General features: G+C 41.5%; 1 protein-coding gene across 3 annotated transcripts; it reads right to left on the bottom strand.

The window, feature by feature from the left end:
* Positions 1–622: 622 nt before the first annotated feature.
* LOC103181294 (short coiled-coil protein B) lies at positions 623–14,613 on the bottom strand. 3 transcript variants are annotated; one of them, XM_042341204.1, is made up of 6 exons: positions 14,539–14,613; positions 14,325–14,440; positions 8,257–8,328; positions 6,240–6,323; positions 4,889–5,027; positions 623–1,114 (listed from the first exon to the last, which is right to left on the bottom strand). In XM_042341204.1, the coding sequence occupies exons 2-6, from the start codon at positions 14,389–14,391 to the stop codon at positions 1,084–1,086; spliced, it is 393 nt and encodes a 130-aa protein (XP_042197138.1). In that variant the 5' UTR covers positions 14,392–14,440; positions 14,539–14,613; the 3' UTR covers positions 623–1,083. The 3 variants fall into 3 exon arrangements, with proteins under 3 accessions (XP_042197138.1, XP_042197132.1, XP_042197141.1); XM_042341198.1 differs by having other exon boundaries at positions 14,325–14,584; XM_042341207.1 differs by lacking the exon at positions 623–1,114 and having other exon boundaries at positions 4,211–5,027; positions 14,325–14,582.
* Positions 14,614–14,963: the final 350 nt, after the last annotated feature.

Genomic DNA, 14,963 nt, shown 5'->3' with positions numbered 1-14,963 from the left:
AGGGGATAATACTTAACTTGAAAGAGCAGTCAAATTGATGCTTTAGAGAAAACTAACACTCTCTGCAAAAGATGCTGCAGTTGCATCTCCTGGACATTGAGTCACATGGGTCAAGATACACCAAACACACCTGCACATAACATATAGGAATACTTATACATCTTTACAAAAGAAAAGACAAATAAAATAAATACATTCAAGTAGTACGCATTAATAAATCCATATACAGTAAACCTCACATATGTCATATCGGTTGGGACCATACGTTTAATATGACTTATGAATATGAGTTGTGTGAAATGTATTAATGGGAAATTAAATGGGACTTGGGTAGACGTAAAAAAAATTTTTTTACATCTACCCAAGTCCCATTTAATTTCCCATTAATAATGAACTCCAAACTCCCATTTAACTCCCAAATTAACTGCCATTAATAAGTCACTCAATCCATGACTGTTTGTGGGACACTGCTGTGCACAATTGGCTGTTGCGTTTCGCCCACAACTATACAGTCAATTCACTTTACAGTATATTCTGTGAAGCGCTTTGAGACGTCTCGAAGGCGTGATAAGACGCTATATCAAATGCAAGGATTATCATTATTATCTATGACATAGGCGATTATACAATTTATACAGATCCAACTTATGCGGGTTTTACTGTATTATTCAGTTAAAAATGCAGCATCTCTTTTGCAGAGCCCTTTTTTAATGTTAAAACTCTTAAAAATGTTCACTCACAATTCTCTCTCAAGGTAAAATAACCTTATTTGAGAGCCTCTATCAAAAGGTTGTCTTTACATAGGATTGATTTTATTTTGGTAATTGAAACATTTAGTCTGTAAACTGTAAATATGTTTCAGTGTAAACAAGATCAGGTTTCTAGAACAGCTCTTTCTATTAAGAGGCAGTATGCGTAATCAGATTGTTTTAGCATTCAGTCTTTGAGATACTGAATAAAAAGGATATTTACTGCTCTTAGAAATGGTAAAAGCATGGAACCACTTTATGTTTATTCTGTCTACGCATAGCAGTTACTGAGCGATACAAACACAGAAAAGTCCCAGTTAAAAAGTGACACTCCTCATTTTTCTTTCCTGGAGCCTTTAGAAGTCCTGAAAGGTAAATAAAAATATCCACAGCTTAGTAAATAAGTATACGTTTCTAATCAAATAGTATTTGTAGTAAAGCAGAACTAGGGAAAATTACATAGAGTCAATGAAAAGAGGCTAGTAAAAAATAACTTCAGTCAATTACTCAAAAAGGTAAGTGTATATATCGCAAGGTAGTGACCTCAACTGGCCAACCAAAGAGGCAGAGTTAAATAAAGCCTGGAATAATGCTGTCTCGTCTTTAATATAAAAATCAGAATAAAGAGAGCAAGCGAGTTCTCATTGAAATAATTCAGGAAATTCCAAATCTAAAGTAGTAGCTAGTAAATGCACAGAATAGTACAGTTAGGGACTAGAGTCTGCAAAAAATGACAGTGCAAAATGTCTGCAACACAACTTTCAGGACTCAAACCCATCCCATTGAGTTGTGCATCCCACACACTGTGTAAAAGCTAGGAATAACATCATGTCAGATTCTATTTTATTTGGTCTTCTTTGAAATCTTTTGTATCACAGAAAGACCAAAATAGCTTGCTGCTTTCTCAGATCATAATTTCATCCTGTTCTTGTGAACTCAAGCTAGGGGGTGATTCTCCAATTGTCTGCTGATAAAACAACCTTGTCAGAGAACATATCTGATCACTGCTATAACAGAAATACTGATTGACACTGATGGTGTAAACTTTCCCATTATAAACTCACACTGATGCGTTACATTTTCCAACCAGTAGGAATACTGTAGGCATTTGTCTGCCAAGATTGTTAAATTGATAGGCAATTTGAGCTGGTTTGCTTTTCACTTGCCTCCGGTTGGCAAATCAATCCACAACTGATAGCAGCCTGTTAACAGGTCTCTGAAAGACTGCTTGACTAGGAAGTGGTGCTTAGCACAGGGGTGAGGAGGGGGAGAAAAGCAGAGGAGGAAGCCAAACACTCATGCCTACAATTGGGGTGCTTTAGTTTTTAAAGTGCTCCTGGATGCATGAAGGGCATTGTGTAAATGTAAGTTGTTGTTAACATACAACTGCTTCTTGGTTAGTACACAATAACTTGTGTTTTTATAGCGCCCCTCACACAGGGTAACTTCTCAAGAGTGCTTAAAAATAACTATGTACAAATATGATGTCTTACAAAAGGTACCGTACTTACCAAACAATACAACAGGAAACAAATACTATACAACAGGAAACATATGTTCCAATGAAGCCAAGGGGAGCCCAAAATAAAAACAAACAATACACTTTATGTCAGGGTTTTGTGCTCACAGTCTTGACTGACACTCCACATACACTTGGGAGCATGAGTTTTTGGAAGTTCCATCCTTCAGATGAGACATTAAATCAATAAGGGATTTGTTTGTTTTGATCAGGCGGAGGTTAAAGATCCCATAGCGCTATTCAAAAAGAGCAGGGAGTTTCTCCCAGTTTCCTGGGCAACAATCCCCCAGACAAAACTGGTCATTCATTTCATGACTGTTTGTGGGACATTGCTGAGTGCAAATTGGCTGCTGAATTCAACCAAACAATACACAGTGACTCCACTTTACAGTAGACCCTGTGAAGTGAAGGGATTTGCCTTAATAAGTGGGTTAGGGAGGTTTCAGTGTTCTTCCTGCTCCCGATCGCCATCCAGTGGCTTCTTCTGAAAGGTGCATTAACAGGGACTTTGGATGAGAAGAGGATCAGATTTGGTTGTGAGTCCCCTCAGCCCCTTGCAATTGAATAGCCTGCCAACATTTACTGTCACGAGTCACACATGTGTAATAGCTACTTAGCTAGGACACCAGAAAATAACCCTAGAACCTACCCTTGTAGAAGGAATCATGGGTCAAATGCTTCAGGAAAGGGGAGAAAGTGGAGAGGGAAAAGAATGAAACCAAATTAAGCTGCTTTTAGCTCATGTGGAAAGCATACCACAATCTTGCACTACGGACCCCTTTAAAGTTGCAAATGAAAATTGATGAAAGTGCAGTCTTATTACTGTACAGATCATGGTTGATCAGGTTGTCTCTTTTTGGGATAAGCAGTTGTGAAATTTAATGAACTGCATACAGTACTTGTTCTTTATTATTAAAAACCAAGAACTGAACTAATGCCACTTATTATTGATTGATGGATAAACTATTAATAGCAGGTTTGACCATTATGCAGGCTGTGTTCAATCACTCATGGGGATTCACAGGATATCCATAAATCATTGTGCTTCTCCCCAGAGCAACATCCTATATCAATACTTATGAACCCTGGTAATATACAGCATTGTACCCAAGAGAACCATTGTTATATTGTACAGGATCTCAATTTATTTTAATTCACACCATTTAGATGGATGTGAACCTTTCAGGTAACTTGCGTTCATCAAGGTGAAAAATAATAATGCTGGAGAAATTGACCTTTACCACGCAGAATATTTCATGTTGCAACTTTCTTTACAAATGGCTTGCATCCCCCTCCTCACCAGAAATGTTCTAACACACTATAACATGGAGTCTCACTTTGCCCCCACGTGAGCAGCTCCTGCTCTCAATTGTGTTCCCATAGGATACTGCATTTCCCCTTAAAGGAAGTGAATATCCAGTAAACCTGAAGAACTGACTGGTGGCTGGCTAGATAGGAGCACTCATGTAGGACACAGAGCAATATCCCATCCTTTACAGAAATGTGCAGGACCAGAAACTGATCTTGTTTACTTTCTTTATTGCTGCCGCACATTGATTCAGTGTGCTATCCCCCAGCACCTCCTGATCCCACTGATGTGTTGTGTCCTGTAATCTATTACTGTTTAGTTTAACATTCCCATTGCTTATTCCCCTTCCCCAGGCTCATTACATTGCATTTGTTCTCATTAAAAGACATCTGGCACTGGCCAGCCCGCCCTTCCAATCTACACAGTTCCCTCTGAATAAGGTCCCCGTGTTTCCCCATAAGTCCCCTTAATTCATGCCACCACAGCTCCATGTACAACTACCCTCTGCATCCTGTATCTAATTGCCCATCCACTTCAGAAACTACTCACCCCCTCACCCCATTCCATGTCTCCAACCATATTTTGGGCGAAAAAAGTCACACATTTAGTTTGAATCCAAGTAGACACTGTATCTTACAAAACAAAGCTATTGTTTTATTATGACAAATGCATATGGGAAAGTGTAGGATTATGAACACAGTATCACTGTACACACATAAAGGCCACAGGGTACCAATTTGCCAACCAGATTTACAAAGTTAAGAACATCAATTTCCTACTATCAATAACTAACAACAATGTCATATTGCACTTAAACTTAACCTAAACTATACTGGGTGCCTGAAAATCAGAACTAAGCTATCAGCAACACACAGAATGGACTGAAATCCTGGAAGCAGTATTAAAGTTGCAGAATCCCTTTCAGAAACACACAAGGCAGTCATTAAAATCCTAAGAGTATGTTGTAACAATCACAATAATCCTGGTATCAATTTCAAAAACTGTCGTCCAAATTGGCCTAACAGATATTACTAGGACATATTATTCTGGCATAAACATGTTATTGAGGAGGATTCCTATGTACATCAATGTTTTTTGAAAAAAGTATTTTTAGGGGTGAAGGATTGATTTATTAGATAAATTAGATAGAGCAACTTTAAAAAAAAATCGCACACACAAACACACATTCCAGGTCATTGATGTTACACTAACATTCAGTACTAATAAACTAAATAGATTGCGGCATTCTAGAAACAAAGACAGGATATTTACAGCACTATCTGATCGCTTTTGAATCAAACCAGCCCTTACTTTCTTTTGCTTTTTGTCTCTGTTGTCTGGAAAACACTAGAGGCTGACATGAGATTTTCTATGTATTGTCCAAGGACTTGATTTTCAGACTTCAGTTTCAGGTTTTCTTCTTTAACTGCGTCCACTCGTGCAGACAGGTCTGGGGGACCAAGGAGAAAATGCTGAGGTGTGTGGTCATTGTGCATCACACGAAGTTTCAAAACAGTTTCACACCATTATAACGGGGCACTTAGGTCCATAAAATCAGATCCCCGCATTATAACTATGAAAATGGTCGTCAGTTAGCACTTCTGGGTCATTAGGTTGTCATTAAGTTAAGGACCTGGTTCTTGTCCACGACCTGCCCACCCAACCTTTGGGGGTCGGGCCTTCAGCTTTTCTGCTCTCTGGAACTCCATCCCACAGTCCCACCACCTCGCCCCCTCCCTTGCCTCCTTCCATCACCTTGGGACATCCTTCCGGCGTGAAAGGTGCTATATAAATGTAATTTGGTTGTTGTCCTGTCTGACTATTCAGACAGACATAAAACATCAAACAACACTGTTTGAAAGGAGAAGGGAGTTTCTCCTGGTATCCTGACCAACAATCCTCCAGTCATTTACCACCTGGCTGTTTCTGGGACATTGCTGTGCACAAAGTGGCTCACATTTCACTATGATTAGATCAGTAATCTTCAGGATATGTTCCAATTGAAAAGCTCTCTGATCTACCAGAGTTAAAGATTTCGACTCCAATGAGAATGGACAAGTTTGTAAGTCCCAAATTTCACTCAAATATACTCAGTTCTCAGTTAGACCACAGTTAATGTACCACCTCCCTCGGCCATTGGTTTGACACGAACAAATTGTAAGGCTCTCTGCAATTGGCAATTCTCATTTTGACCATTGTTTCTGTAAAGTGCAGTGACTGCATCTGTGGGCAAATGCAGCACCCAATTTGTACACATCAATGCACCATGAAGTAAATAACCAATTTTATCCAGAGGATTGTTGGCCAACAGACTGGGAGAAACTCCCTTCTCTTTTTTCATACTACCATGGGATCTTTAACATCCACCTGAACAGTCAGATGGTACCTCAATTTAATGTCTTACCCAAAGGCATGACACCTCTGACAATGCAGCATTCCCCAACCCTGCATTGGTCAGCCTAGGCTATTTGCTTGACGTCCTCTACCTAGAGGCAAGAGTGCTACCAAATAAGACAGGCTGCAGCGATTCCCAACCATAGTCCATTCCATTCTACCACTGGCCGCACGCATAGAGATATCTCAACATTCACTCTAGGGTTGATTGATCTTCTTTAACATGCACAGTGGGCGCACACCACAGCATTTGAAGAAGTTCAGTTACCTTCTAAAGTGTGTTGAAGCTCCAGAACCTGATTAATCAGCCGTGTCTTCTCTTCTAATTCTACTTGGTTCTCAGGGTCGGTTGCTGTAAAGTGACAGAAAAATTACACAATATTTTCAAATCAAAATCAGTGAATGAATGCACAGACTCAGGGATTTAACTCATTATAGGAGAGCTGCTGTTTAAAAATGAGAATTATATTGGAGTTAGAGCTTACATTCATTGCGACTTTCCTCCCTAACTCACCATCCTTACAGGGTACATTAATAATTAAATTGAATTGTTAAACTAGAATTAGAATGCGCAGCATAGTTATAAAAGAATGATTAAACACAAAGAGTATTTTGAAAAAACAAATTATATTTGTATAGAACCTTTCACGCCGGGAGCACGTCCCAAGACACTGGACAGTAATGGATTAAAACATTTGAAAACTTATAATTTAATGGGTGGTGGTTTGCATACTCGAGACCCTAAAGCCTCTCTGCTTACTGACTCTGGAGCATTTGGGCTGCGGCCTTCACACATCTTCCGCGCTAATTTCCTTTCTTCCTTCTGGGTATATAAACATCTTAGGATCTCCTCTCTCTGACCTGCATTACAAATGCATGTACGTGTGTGGGCAAGTGGGGGATGGGTGGGGGGGGGGGGGGGGGGGAGTGTTGCTTTTTACTTTGAGCATGAAACCTATTCCCATTCTTGTAATCTTTCTTTTTATTTAGAGAGTTCTGTATATATATTTATATACATACTGTCGTCTCAAAACAGAGCCTCTCTACACCATTTAGGAATTGTTTTTTGTGTGTTTTTTTACTGTAATAATAATTAACTATAGTTTCAGAAAACAAAAATAAAAGTTTTAAAAATATATATATTTACCCATTAAACAAAATGTTCTGCTGCCCACATCATTTTCTGTTCTAAATGGTTGATTAGATAAATCGACATTATTGCAGTGTACAGTCTTGACCTTATATGGAACAAGTCATAGTTCTAGGTGTTATTAAACATCGTTATGTGGTTTTACGGTATCCCTGGCTTGGGTATATCTCTTCCTTCAAGGCCGGCCATCCTTTACTCATGACTTTACTTTGTTTGCTAGGTCTTGTATTCACTGTTTCCTGTGTGTAAGTCCTTTCATCCCTTGTTTCCCAGCAAGAGACACAAATATTTCTGTCAGAATGCCAAGGATTGAGTGTCTGAGTGTTTATGGCGAATCTCCTTATATAGGAGGTGGTGAGGATGTGGAACTCAACTCAGGTCTCTCACTTGCAGAGCACTCGCTTTGCAAGTGAGAGACCTGAGTTCAATTCCAGGCAGAGGGCGAAACCTTGGGCAAGTTTCCTTACTCCACACGCCTAATAATAATCCCTTCAAAAAAAAACCAAAAACAATAATTAATTGGTCATTTTCAATCTACGACTGTTTGTGGGACATTGCTGTGCGCAATTGGCTGCCGCGTTCGCCCACAAATATACAGTCAATTCACTTTGCAGTATGTTCTGTGAAGCGCTTTGGGACGTCCTCCCGACGTGAAAAGCGCTATATCAAATGCAAGGATTATTATTATTATTATTATTATTAGAAGCTGTAATTGAAGCAGAAAGCATCAACGCATTTAAGAGGCAACTCAATGCATACAGAAAGGAGATGGGAATAGAAGGATATGGGGGGAGGCTGGGGGAAGGGAGTGAATTAGAATGGGTGCAGAATATAAACACCAGCTCAGACCAGTTGAGCTGAATGGCCTATTTGGATGCTGTAGATTCTATGAATTTTACTGAATCCTGCAATGAATATGTTATATAAAAAAACAACTAATTGTTTCTCAATCGCTTCTGTGGCCTCTATTTTATGTTTAGAAATGCTGGCTACAGCCAGATGCCCCCCACCGTATATCATCATGAATTGCTGTAATGGATCCTAGACAGCAATCCTTACTGGGAAAAGGGAAAGGTACAAGTAGAGATTTTAGGCATTCTGAAAGAAACAACAGACCTGGTACTTTATACTATACCTTCCATATCTGCATTCATATTGAACTGGTCACTTTCTAGTTCTGAATTGAAGATCCTTGGTCTAGAATCTGCTACATTGGAGAGAAACAATATGATTAAGGTCTTTGTATCCCAAAAGAATATTTAGTGATAGTTTGTGTCAATTCCCGCAAAGGCTCAGCTGGTAAATGTTCATTCCTTCTCTGTGCTGGGTTAGCTAAACTCAGCCAGTAACATTGCAATTTTCCTTAGCACCCCAGTAAAACTGGGTTAGAAAAGAGAATTTAAGTAAGATTACTGCTCCTGATCAGTATCAAGTGACATTTCCTGGAAAGTATGTATACATGTGTGGACATCTTGGCTCAAATTTCAACATTTAAGAGAATTTTGTCTTAAGATCCTTCAATTGACTCTTAATTTAGAAGCCGGTTGTTTTTAAGAACTGTGGAAAACTGGCTCCAAAATAAAGACTGAATTGAAGAATGTTCTACGATTCTGCGTGATCTTAAATTTGTAAACACAAAATGGTCCTGAATTAGTTCTAAGTTTATATAGCTCCCTGTCAACAAGATTAGTGCAGTGCTGGGGGCATGCTTCATTATTGGAAGCGCTCTGAGACACCGTCCGGCGTGGAGGGCGCTGTATAAATCCAAGTTGTTGTTGTTGTTGTTAAATATACCATGGCACTATTTGAAAAGAGATCAGAGTTTTCCCCGGTGTCCTGTCCAATAATCCTCCTGATAATGTTGCTCATTCACTTCATGACTGCTTCTGGGACATTGTTGTGTGCAAATTGGCAACTGTATTTGCCTAACAAAACACACAATCACAACAATTTACAAAAAAAGCATTTCAAGATGCTAAAGGCAATGGTTATTATTATTATCAGTAGTAATACTATTATTAACTTGCAAAAACCTCTTGTACCTGCTGATGGTTTATGCTGTGATTCCACACCAATTGATGTTTGTCATTAGTGGTAAGACCATCCAAAAAAAGCTCATTTCCATAAAACTGCTTTGATGGCTGCAAGGATGACATGGAACACATCACAGCATAGGCACAGCTATATATAGTACATAATTCAAGCTCAGCACTGGATAGGGACGCGAAATTCACATGGGGGGCCACAGAAGAGATCCTCGTATGATTAGACACAGAAAATCCTATAGATCAAACCACCTCAGGATTTCCTTAATGATTTCAGGAGGAAGAGAGCACTGGTATAACTGCACTTGTGCCTATAACAACAATAACAACAACAACAACAAAATTACATTTGTATAGAGCCTTTCATGTCCAGAGGACGTCTCAAGGTGCTGGACAGAGTTTCGGACTCGAGCTGGGGGTTTGGATCGGGGAGGGTGGAGGGCAGTGGGGGGAAGCAGTGTAATCGAAAGCATGGTCGAAGAGTAGGTCTTGAGATGGGTCTTGAAGGAGGTAAGGGACTGCGAGATGGAGTTCCAGAGGGTGGGGGCAGAGTGGCAGAAGGCCCGCCCGCCAATAGTAGGGCGAGCAAGGCGGGGGATGTGAAGCAGGCAGAGCCCGCTGAGCGGAGGGAGCGAGCAGGATGGTAGGGGGTTCGGAAGTCCAGAGGTAGGGGTTAACAAGATCATGGAGGTCTTTGAAGGTGAGGACCAGGATGTTGAATTGTATCCTCTGTGTGATGGGAAGCCAGTGGAGTTGGGCGAGGATGGAGTCCTGTAGCTCAGTGGTTAAAGCACTCGCCTTGCAAGCGAGACACCTGGGTTCAATTCCAGGCAGGGCGACACCTTGGGTAAGTTTCCTTACTCCACACGCCTGATAATAATCCCTCCAAAAAACCAAAACAATAATAAATTGATCATTTTCAATCTACAACTATTTGTGGGACACTGCTGTGCACAATTGGCTGCCGTGTTTCGCCAACAAATATACGCTGTATCAAATGTAAGGATTATCATATCATAAATATTATTTATTATTATTATTGTGGGGATGATAGGGTCACGGAGCCTGGTGCGAGAGAGGACACGGGCTGCAGAGTTCTGGATGATCTGCAGCCTGTGGAGGGAGGAAATGGAGAGGCCGACAAGCAGGGAGTTTGCATAGTTAAGCCTCGATGTTATGAATGTCTGTATGAGGGTTTCAGAGGCCTGTGGTGTGAGACAGTGGCAGAGCCGGGCGACGTTGTGGAGGTGGGGGAAGGCAGAGCGTGTCACGGCACAGATGTGGGGTAGAAAGGCTAGTTGAGGGTCAAACAAGGTTCGGGACTGGCTATGCAAGGCGGAGTGTGCAACCACGCACAGTGAGCGCCTGAGGCTATAAAATATTTGATTTCATTCGGCTTATCAAAATAGCCCGAAATGCGATCAAACACCAATCTAGGAATCCTCCTGCCTTTAAAGCACCGAACTGAACCCAAGTCGAACTGAACCCACGAACAACAGTCGAACCAAAAGCAAAAGTAAAAAAAAATTTAAAAAAATAAAAAAAGAAGTAAGTAAATGGGGAATCCCTATATTTTTGAATGAAAAAAAATAAATCGTCGAATCAGAGACAAGGTCATGTTTGGTTTTGAAATGAGATGTTTTGGTATGGTCAGGTCAGCACAACATCATCTTGCTCCAGTGCAGCCCAGACATACCATGTATGCAGTGCTGATCTAATGGGGATACACAGCTACACTGTAAACCCAGTGCATTGCAACAACAGGGGCTCCATGTTCACACACAGCAATGTCATTGTGCAGACCCTGCAATCTCTCTCTCTCTCTCTCTCTCTGGGGGGGGATCTTGCATCTACTAAATCTGTGTCCTCCCCTTCCTGGGGATCTGCCCCCTCCCCCCACTCTCTCCCCCCCTCTCTCTCTCTCTCTCTCTCTCTCTGTGTAGGGCCTAACCATTTGCTGTGTGAGGAGGGTGCAAAGGAACTAGTCAACACCCAGTGTTGCTGATCTCTCAGCTGCTCTCCAGCCTCTGCACAGGGCTGTGACTTACCTTAGATCACCATCTACCCCAACATACCTGGATCACTCCCTTCCCTGCCTGAAGCTGTTGGTTGTCTCTGTGGCGAGGTTGTGTGGGGTGGGTGGGGGGGGTTGGGGGGGTGGGGGGGAGGAAATGTCCAATCGATGCAGATCGAGGAAGCAAAATATTTCAGGAACTGACTTGACATGAACACAGAGCAGCCACCAGGGGGGAGAGAGAGACACAGCCACTGGGAAGGAGAAGAGGAAAACCAGACACAGAGGCAATGTGTGTCTGTGTGTGTCCATTCCCAATCTATGCCTGAGCACCGGTTCAGTATTCAGCTATAAAAATAATAATAATAATCCCTGCAATTTAATATAGCCCCTTATCACGTCGTTCGAGACGTCTCAAAGAGCTTCGCGGACTGTGCCGTAAGGTGCACCACGTGGGAGAAACGCGACAGCCAATCGCGCAGAGCAAATGCCAACCGCGTTAGCTTTTTTTTAAAAAAAAGTTTATTTTTTTCGCACACCATCGCAATAGATCACAAAGAAATCATTTGTCGTTTCGCCCGCAAAATATACAGTCCCTCCACTTTGCAGTAAGCGCTTTAAGACGTCTCAACGACGTGATCAGGTGCTATATCAAATTAAAGATTACTATATTATTAACCAATCAAGTATGAAATAAAAACAGAAATTCCAGAGATCCACAGCAGCCAAAAATGAAAACAAATGGTGGCGGGGATGGGGTTTAACTTACTGAGGTGGCATTTTTAATCAGAACTGAAAGGGGAAGCGGGATCTCTCTACATTTGTGCAGGGGGGTGGGAGAGATTTTATTGCTTATCACTTATTGGGGCTGCCCATTGCATTGGTTCAGTTCTGATGGAGGGTTAATAACCAAAATCTTGATTTATTTTCTATTTTTATTATTCAGTCATCTTTTTCCTCCTCACCCTCTTCAGCTCCCACCTCTCAGCTTGGATTCCCAGACAACACTATGATGCACTTAGAGACAACAATAACAACAAATTACATTTATATAGTGCCTTTCATGTCAGGAAGACATTCCAGGGCGCTGGATTTGCCCAGTGAATGGTTTGCACCCCAGCTACGGCCTGGAGTCAAGAGGTGTTGAGGGTGTGGGGAAAGGGGATGGTTATGGGAAGATGACCAACAGCACAGTCGAAGAGGAAGGTTGAAGAAACATCCTCCCGACATACAAGATGCTGCATAAATGTAAATTGTATTGTATTTCTCATTCTCTCTTAGATGCTGATTGACCTACTTTGAATTTCCAAGACTAGGGGAGGTGAGTTTAAAATACATTTAAAAATAAGCCTTTCAATGGTTAGTCATTTTAAAAAGCCAAACACATCTCAAATAAGATAAAATGGATTTGCAAACTGCTGCGCCTTTGCTTCTCATAATTATCACTCCTAACCTTGTCCAACTGCACGTGGCAGCTGTATATAGACAAAGGCAATGGATGTCTCTGAGTCAAGGTTTTGAAAACAAAGAACTTGCAATCCATACACACCATATTGTGTCTAAGTAATTACTGTGACAGGTAGTGACAGTAATTGTTACTGTTTTTTGTAGGCGAATGCAGCAGTCAGCTTGCACACAGCAATGCCCCACAAGTAGCCATCAACTGACTAATACAATAATAATAATACTTGTGTTTGACGTTGATGTCGCGTCTTATCAATTTGCTGAGACGTCTCAAAGCGCTTCACACAATATATTGTAAAGTAAATTGACTGTATATTTTGTGGCAGAAATGCGGCAGCCAATTGCAAATAGCAGTATCCCACAAACAGTTTTATTTTGAGGAATTATTACCCCTGGAAAGCAATCCACCAATCGACTATCAACTGGGTTCCTACTTACTGTTAGGTAAACAGAGGTGTGTGGAATTAGCAAACTTGCCTTAGGTTTAACCTCCCCCCCACCCCGGAATCAAACCTGGGTCCTCTCGCTTGCGAGGCAAGCATGCTAACCACTATCCTATGGGACTCCACAACTAACCAGTTTTATTTGGGGGATTGTCAGTCAAGACACCAGGAGATACTGACTTGTCCTTTCGAATCGTGCCCATGGGATCTTTAATGTCCAACCGAACAGGCAGAGTTTAACAAACGTGCCTTTCTAATAATGAGACGCTATAAATGGGATTGAATAAGTAAACCCAGAACTAAACTTTAAGATACTCCCAAGGCAGCAGGACAAGAGGACACATGTTCAGTCCTGTGAAGGGCAACTTTAGCAATGTCAGCACTCTGAAGCAACAGGACTCATTTCATTAATTTACGACTGAAACGTGTTTTGAGGGGTGGCTGGGGGTGTGGGGAGGAGGTGGTAGAGACCATGATGCTGGATTCATGCAGGACACGGCTAGAGTTGATATTCTGGAAAATGAGATTGTTTGGGCTGAAGGGCCTTCTCTTGTGACCTTGTGAAGAAGGTGCCTCGTCATGTTAACCTTACAGACTAAACTTACTATACACCTGGGCCTTTATCTTCTCATTTAGACATTGCACTGTTCTCTTGTGATTCTTTTTTTCATAGAGGGAAAAACAACGCCACTTTGCTCAGGTCAGCAAACTGCTTCTTCCCGACAATGAAACCTGGCGTGTTCGTGCTAGCACACGCTTTATCTGAGCAGAGACTAGACACCGTTAGGCAATAATGGGCATGAATTCGCTAGGCAGCTGCTCAGGTATCCCAACAAGAAGGTCATCTTATGAATTCTAACAATAATAATCCTTGCATTTGAGATAACAATAATAACAACAACTTGCATTCATAGAGCACCCTTCAAGCAGGGCAGCATCTTGGAATATCTTCTAAACAACACGTTTATAAGGCAAGAGAATACAATCATTTGCTTTTACTTTCACTACTTCTATAAGGCAAGCGCAGGCTCCAGCCACTCTTTGAAATTCGTACTCCCAAATCTACAGAGCAAGCAAAGCTCAAAGGCAACCAAGTGCTTTGAAAGAAAGCCTCGACAACATTTTAAAGCTTGTTCGCGTCTATTAACCAGAAGGATCAGGAGGGGGGGAAACAGAGACGGCAGATATATTGCTCCTGCACTTCTGATTCACACGTTACTCATTAACCAGACTTTACCTGGATCGTCAGCCAGAGAAATAGTGGTGAACGTGCTGTCCTCTTCCTGACTCTCAGCCTGATCCATTTCTCTTCTTAAAATAGTCTATTCACACGCCATTATTTATATAACACAGCTGAAAAACACAAGGGAAAAATGCCTCGCTCAAGATCCTCTGCCTCTGGGCTTTCAGCCCAGTGGATGGTTAGTTTGATCTGAAAGAGGAGCTGCTACCTTTACTTGACATCTGATCTGGCAGATCCCTGTGACTGGGGTGTAGAGTACCGGATATTGTTAAAGGATAAAGTGTACAGTTAATGACTTGGAAACTGTCTCAGTAAACAAAATGCCGTACCACACTTTTGAACATTTGGTCACTCAAAGACTTCTGCCCCCCCCCACCACCCCCTCCCCCGTCCTTCTTTATATTGTGAATAGATGGTGTCATTCTTATTTTTGGGGGCCAGACATTTGTGTCTGACACATGAGGAAACCCAGCACCATACATCCAAACCGTGTGAACCTGACTAACTCTAGCTCTCCCCTTCAACTCCCATCCCGCTCTGACAAAAACAACAAATTACTTTTATATAGCGCTTTTCATGTCGGGAGGACGTCTCGAGGTGCTGGACAGTCAAGGAATTTACTTTCATTACTTA

The sequence above is a fragment of the Callorhinchus milii genome, unplaced genomic scaffold, assembly GCF_018977255.1.
Source record: "Callorhinchus milii isolate IMCB2004 unplaced genomic scaffold, IMCB_Cmil_1.0 Scaffold1, whole genome shotgun sequence".
Lineage (NCBI taxonomy): Eukaryota > Metazoa > Chordata > Chondrichthyes > Chimaeriformes > Callorhinchidae > Callorhinchus > Callorhinchus milii.
The sequence above is the reverse complement of the archived record's forward strand: the minus strand, read 5'-3'. Positions and strand labels throughout refer to the sequence as shown.

What these genes read in the sequence shown, in the direction of transcription:
- LOC103181294 (XM_042341204.1), bottom strand. Translation starts at nt 14,391, where the DNA reads ATGGATCAGGCTGAGAGTCAGGAAGAGGACAGCACGTTCACCACTATT. An exon ending in TTCTCTGGCTGACGATCCAG is followed by an intron (nt 8,329 to 14,324) that starts GTAAAGTCTGGT and finishes TCTCCAATGTAG; the next exon opens with CAGATTCTAGACCAAGGATC. An exon ending in GAGACAAAAAGCAAAAGAAA is followed by an intron (nt 1,115 to 4,888) that starts GTAAGGGCTGGT and finishes TTTACCTTTCAG; the next exon opens with GACTTCTAAAGGCTCCAGGA.